The sequence below is a fragment of the Amphiura filiformis genome, chromosome 1, assembly GCF_039555335.1.
Source record: "Amphiura filiformis chromosome 1, Afil_fr2py, whole genome shotgun sequence".
In the NCBI taxonomy this organism is placed as follows: Eukaryota; Metazoa; Echinodermata; class Ophiuroidea; order Amphilepidida; family Amphiuridae; genus Amphiura; species Amphiura filiformis.
Window position 1 is genome coordinate 19,324,896 of NC_092628.1, and position 7,396 is coordinate 19,332,291.

The window sequence follows — 7,396 nt, forward strand, 5'->3', positions numbered from 1 at the left end:
TATTCTCGGTCCGTGGGGGTCCTTCATTAATTGGTTGTTTTCTGGGGAAAAGGTTCACGGTTACAGCTCCTTATTGGTGGTGTGCGACTGCCAGGTAACATTAAGTGCCTTTCTCAGTAGTCTTGTGTAACAACCATCAAGCGCCTTCCTAAACTTTGATGTAATTGACCAGGTTTCTGCACCATACATCAGAACTGATTCGACTGTGGTGGTGAAAGGCTTGGTTTTAAGATTTCTAGGCAGGCTGCTCATCCATATGTTGTTCATGCTGTTGCAGGCCTTCCGTGCCTGGGCTTACCTGGTGTTGCAATCCTTTTCACTGCTGCCAATCCAAGCCCCAAGGTATTTGAAATCGTCAACTTCTTCAAGCTCGCTTCCATCAAGTGTGAATGCGGCCATATTGCTAACCATTCCCTTGGTTCTCTTGGCGTTCAGGCTGAGACCGACTGTTAGTGCTGCAGTCTCAACAAGATGGAGTAGCTCTTCGGCATTACTGAGACTGTCGGCCAATAGTGCTATGTCGTCAGCGAAGTCGAGGTCTGTAATGGTTTGCGGGCCTATACTCCGACTTTTTCCTGTGTTTAGGTGTGAGCCGTAGACGATCTTCATTCCCATGTAGTGCTTTCCTGAGAGCATAGTCGACGACTGTTACAAAAGGAAATGTTGCAAGTGTGTCCTCCTGCAGTACTCCAGCCTGAATTATGAAGTCTTTTATGTTTTTCGTACACTGTGATAATTGTGTAACTCTCAAGTGGTTTAACAGAATATAATTTGGTTATGCTAACTCATTAGTAGGCAATAATACGTAGAATAATATTTTGATTCCAAGAATAGGCTGACACTTATATCTGGGTGACCAGACATTAAAGCAATTTAATCCTTTGCTTTTCAAGTGTCAAATACCAGTTCGCAGTTCGCTGTATTAAGCAGGATTAACGATTGTTATTAATTTTCTCATTTTTATAATTTACTGTATATAATTATTTGAGCTTAACTAATTACTACAATGGTACTACAACTTGATACAGCGTAATTCTAAATGTTGTACCACATTAGATTTCAGTTTTTTGTTCCGTTTAATCCTTAACCTGCAATATAACATACAAAAAAGAGGATAATTTGCTATTAAGCGGAATTCATACTCCTGATGGTATTGATGCGTGCTTTATCACTGACCAATGTAACGGATTGTAAATAATTGCTTAAGAAAGTACGATATCAATTATTGGTCTAAATTAATCTCTTTATAGGAATAAGTAAGACTCTCATTGATTTATTATCCCTGGTAAACATGACCTCATCGCGTTTGCTCCTTAGAATCACACTTTAAATCTTACAGACCAAAGTGGAAATTTCCGTTAACCGGAAATAGATCTTGGTAAATGACCGTTTAAGAGACCGGGGCATAAGTGAATGACATAACCCTTGCAATGACAGTGACTGACCCTGTTATTCGTTTCAAGATCAGGTAAAGTGAAGGGTTGCTGCTACCTTGCAAGATGTGCTCGTCCTGGTAAGCCATGGTATCTATCATATTGAAATATTCAGTTAATAGCAGGGTTAGATCACAAGTAAGGTGAAGATAATATATGAACATGATAAGGACAGCTGGCGCCTCTGAGTTTCCAATTCAGACCAGGTATTCAACCTAGTTACATAAGATGCAAATCACATGACAAAATATCATGACAGAATACAGTTTAGTAGTCTCCAGAAATTAAAAAAAATCTTGTAATGTTGTACTCAAGAGTGCGGAATACTTTTGATACTTACGATGTTCCAAGATTAACAATCAATAAAGAAATAGTTGAACAGAACACCTTGCAGAATTGTTTGACAATTGTGTGATTGATTTGAAGTACCAAGTGGAATGTCCCATAAGATCCTCTTATCTTACACCTTTTGATTTCTTTTTGTGGTTACAAATCCTCCTGCAGACCCTGTTGAACTGCAGAGATACATGATTGCACAAGTTGACATTCCCAGGCAGGACAGACCTCTCCTAAGACGTGGTGTGAATGCCATTTTGTAGAGAGCTGATATCTGCATACAGAGGCATGGTGGCCATGCCCTGGTGGCCATGTGGAAGACTAAGGGACTGTTCACAAACATTTGTTAGGGGGGCCTGATGCAAAAAGGGGGCCCTGAAAATTTGTGACCCTCCTAAGGGGGGCCTGAAAAAATGACTACAAATTGCATGTTGCTTTAATATTAATTGATTGCGCGCAACTGCATTTTTATTTGCATCACAAAAAATAGCCACTGAGTCCCTATTAATAGTCACACGCCAGTGATTTTACAGTTGTGGGAGAACAAGATGTTAATTCAGCTATCAACTAAAGTATTTTTACCAAATACCTCATACTTTTTAAACTGGTGGCATTTATCGAACTGTATACCTTTTGATACACCCTGTAAAGATTTTCTTGTCCGTTCAAAACTATTTTGACGAAGCAATATTTTTCTGATATAGCAAGACTTTAGTGGCTCTTTTTAGTTGATTTCAAACATTAAATTATGAATGAAAGCCGGGAAAAGTAAACGTGTGGCGACTTCAAGAGAAGGGTTTTGCGAAAATTATAAATAGGACACATGCATGATGAGTACATTATTGGATTATATTTGTTGACAAAAAGTGTGCAAATCAGATATTTGAAAAAGACCTTTTACGTATTTTAGATCGTTCTAATTCTGAATCGAATGAAATTGCGTTGGAAAAGAGAATGTAAAGAAAAGGAGAATATAAAGTGTTTGCCCCATTTTCATTGCCTCAAACATTCATTAAATATTGTGTCAAATTAGATAAAGTGCACTCGGTGGAAAAATAATGAAATGAAAGCATTGGAAGTCGGGTCTTCTAGTCGGTTTAAATGCTACAGGAATGTTGCAATATTCAATTTGATCAATTTATCGAAAGTGGTGGTGAGACATATTTATTGTTCTTGGGTCAATGTTAAACGATGTTGAGATATGCGGTTGAAATGGAATCAACATCTAATCAACAATTTTTTTTTAATCTGTCAATTTTATTGTAATTCATATAGACCGGAAACGGATATCTGGAATGATCACTTAAGTGATCAGGGCATAATACCTCCTATAATGAGGGTGACTAATTTTTATTTGTTCAAGACCAAGTATGAGCGTATAAATTAAGTTCAAGAGGTGCTGTTCCTTACCAGATTCGCCCATTCTGGTAAAAGCCTCGGGGTGTCATCTATTAACATAAAATATTCATAATTCGTAGGGGTAGGTCACAGGTAAGATTAGGTAAGATGACAGGTAGTGCTTTCCAATTTTCCAATTCATTCCGATTCAGGTAGTAAGACTATATAAGTATTAAAGAAATGAACAGCTTATTTATTTCCAAACCGTATTAAGTCCACAGATACATGTATTTACCTGTGCGATATTGCAATGGATTGTGATGTTATATGTGACGTGTCATGTCAAAAGGAGACACTTTTGGGCAGCATCGTAAATGGAGAAATAGTCAAAAATCTGCCCGGGTGTGATTTTTTTCACAATTTGGGTTTGTTGCGAATTTGTGATGTTATTAGGGTTTAAAATATTGTCTGATAGTTTCAGACTGGAATATAACAGGCATCTTGAATTTTTTGAGACATTTTTCATGGTAATTCTACTCTCAACATTGTCAATAATATTTTTAAAGGCCGATATCTCAATTTCCAATTTTATAATACCATAACTTACGAACTCAATATCTTCGCTTATAAATGTCCGATTTTATTGGGGAAAACGGGGTTGTGGAGCAAAATATCTCTATATTCAAGATATGTAAAAACCTCAAAATTGATAACCTGCCCAAAAGTGTCTCCTTTTGACGTGACACGTCACATATGTATTATAATTTCAGTTGGATGCACCATTACAAAGCAAACAGTGGATGGATGCACAGTAACAATACTGTGTGAGGTCTTTTGTTATGCAGCAGCGTTGTGGAAAATGATGGCTTGTTGATGGTACAACTCATTGTTGAAAATGTCAAACTTGTCAAAGTAATTGTGATTGTATCACACAAGTATATAAATGACACACATGTGGTTGTGGACTTAACACGGTTTGGAAATAAACTCTTCAAATACTGTACTTTTTTAGATGGGATGCTGTACTCAAGACTATACAGAGTATAGCCTCATAGAAATAGTTGGCACACTTTTTTGTTGTTGTTTTTTTTTCGTCAAAGGAACACCGTCTGCCATGTATTGAAGCACACAATCCCATTTATGCCAAACTTTCCCGCCCCCGTCAATCAATATTATTGGGTTTAATTTATTGTGCAAATCAGATGTTTGAAAAAGAACTGTTAAGTTATATTTAGCATCTTCTATAAAAACACATTGATGATGCAAATATCTGGAAGAAGTGCATGTGCCCCAAGATCGTTCTAATTCCCAATCGTGTGAAATTGCGTTGAGAAAAAAGTAAAAGAAAAGAGAACATAACGTGTTTACCTCAATTTCATTGCCTCAAATATTTGTCGGCAATCGGCGGGAAAATGATGGCATGAAAGCATTTGAAGTCGGGGCGGGAAGTCAGGTCTGCTAAGCTGCATAATTAGTGTAGCTACGGGGATGTTGCAGTGTTACAATGTTCAATTTGATAATTCTACCGACAATTGACGGTAAGACATGTTCATTATTCAATGTTCATCAACAAAATCCACTGAAAGTAAATTAAGTTTAAATGAAGAATTTTATTCTACATGTAGCTTGGCAATGCAAATTGGTGGGTCTCCTTATCCCTTGAGTGTAATATTGGCGTATTAGTATCTAACATTGCAAAAAGTTCGACAAAATGTAATATGATTTCAAAGCATCGTGCAGACACGCCATGAATAAAATGCCACAATTTTCCCGCAATTTACAATGAAATGCTTATAATCGCGAAGTAGGTCAAATGCACATATTTCTTCCAGAGAAAAGTAGGTTAATACATGGCTTTTATGTTGCTAATAAGGGCTTCATTTTTATACGATCAGATTAGATGCAGATCAATCTTGATTCAACAATTCAAATCAAGTAAGGATTGGTCTAATATGCGCATTTGGCATGCTTGGTGATAATGCGTACCTGGTAAATCACTCCACGGGCAATTCAGAACCGGTGCTTAAACAGGCTAAATAGAATAAGTTTTGAAACGTCACAGAGATACAGGGGTTAATAGGAATCAAGTTCAAACTGAATTCAAAAGTGTCCTGGGAATTACTTTAATGTTCACCTGTAAATGTGACAATTATTTTATCACATTTCCGCTTAGAGGCAAGCAAATAAGATACAGAATGTATAAGATTTACCCAAACTCAAAGCCTATAATCGATGTAGAAAGTTTTACTCGGAGTATTTTTGGGTGTGATTTGGAGACAGCTATTAGCCATTTGTCTATCTACAATCTGCTATAAAAAGAAAAACGGCTTCAGCAGGGGTATCTATAAATAAAAACAGATTTAAACTTTTTCAATAAATCAAATAGAGAGTGGTAGGTATGTAAATAGAAGCTGCCGTGCTCAAATTATGCGTCAATGGTGGTTGATTTTTCTTCATCTTGCTATCAAGCTCTATCATTTGCGTTATCTTGAGAGAATCTGCAATCGAACAAAATGTAGGTATCTGATCGGCTTTCTTACTAATGTTTTCGTGCCAGTCAAGCTAGACTGAGAGAGGGTTCCGTGATGCATTCTTTTTGGCGCTTTTTTGGTGGCTTGTTCTGGTCTTTGTTGATTCTTCACCATGTCAATTTGGCTTTAGTTCAAATTCTTGTTTCAAATAGCCCAATGGATAAAAGTTTTTCTAATACTAGATCCTCGGTGACAATAACATATTCTAAATGTTTAATAAATTTAATTCTCAATGTAATATGCATTTGAATTTTTTTAAAGTGCGCTTGGGCACTCAAGCGCACATTACAATACAGAAGCATTGTATTGCCGTAACCACTCTAAAAATAGCCCTTTTTGGACCCATTATCACCAAAGTTTGTTTTTATTCTCCAACTTTTGGACCTTTTTAATTTACAAAATGGACCTCTTGGGGTGTCTTAACAGCCATACATACTAATTACTTACTTACCCCTTCCTTGTAAAATAGTTATGCTTTATTGAAGGCAAAAACTGGTCATTTGATAAAAAAAAAATAAACGTAGCTATAACATTCAATAACGGACACGTTTTATTCGCACCCTCAAGTCAATAATTACTTTGCCTTAACATCTTTATATACTAGGTGAAATTTATTTACGTCGATTTATAAATGTTTTGCACGCATTATGGGTTTGAACTCGATTAGAATATTCAGATTGATCAAAACCGAGTAACGATGTGTTAAACCAGGAAATGGAAAGTTAACGTCCATTTGATGTTTGTATTATCCTGAGCGCAATTACAAACGTATATATTATCCATGTATCGACGCTTGATTATACATGGTTGTTTGATGGCATTTTAAAGAATAGTTGAACAATGGCGACACTATTTATCTGAAATCTTCTTTACATCTTTACAAGGGGTAGACACTTGTAAAATTGTATTAGAACATCAGCAAACAGACTAAGAAATGACAAGGGAATTTTCAAAAAACTTTTTATTATGAGACGTAAAGTATAACTCAATAATGGCTAATTCAAATTTAAAATATATGTAAACAACGCCCTCAGTTTTCACACACATGTACAGTTTATAGAACAAAATTACCACAAAAGCAGAAAAAGATGAATAATATGATATAGAAACGAAAATCTATGTTAAAAATTGCTACAAAATATGTGTGTATATAAAGTTTATTAGTGTGATAGGTATTGGTATTATTCAAGTCTAAAATTGAACATTATGATGTTTTGTTAGAAAAGTTAATAAATGATCACATCAAACAACCGTGTGTAAGAATGATGTGAGGGCTTAATTGTTACTACTGTGTACTTACAACCTTCTTCCATTAAACTGACGGTATACTATCCATCTGGTCTGCACTATGTTCTTCATTTATCTGTATTGTCTGTCTTTTTTGTTCAGGCCTCAGCAAGTGTGAAGCTTTTATTTGATACACTTAAAGTACATTGTTTACTCAACAACAAAAACGATTTATAAATGTTTTGCACGCATTTTAGTTAATGGATCTTAATTTAGAAAAGTTGTCTCCAGTTCAATTCATGGTGCGACTATGAATTAAGTGGTTTGTAGTACCATGCGTCTTACGTGAAGAACAAAATATCACGATTCTTATTAATGTTTTACAATTTACATTATACAATTATTTGAATCATATTATTTATTTCAAAGCACATATAATATATCACACTTTGTTAGCTTTAAGGATATGTCATAATATAAAACTAATGAAATTTAATATTTAGCCTTTGGCAGAGTCATTCAAAATATTTT

General features: G+C 35.5%; 1 protein-coding gene across 1 annotated transcript; it reads right to left on the reverse strand.

Annotated features, from left to right (window-relative positions):
- Window positions 1-294: 294 nt before the first annotated feature.
- Window positions 295-636, reverse strand: LOC140156703 (uncharacterized). Its single transcript, XM_072179640.1, has one exon. It carries the CDS (start codon window positions 634-636, stop codon window positions 295-297), a length of 342 nt encoding a protein of 113 aa, XP_072035741.1.
- Between the last annotated feature and the right edge of the window lie 6,760 nt (window positions 637-7,396).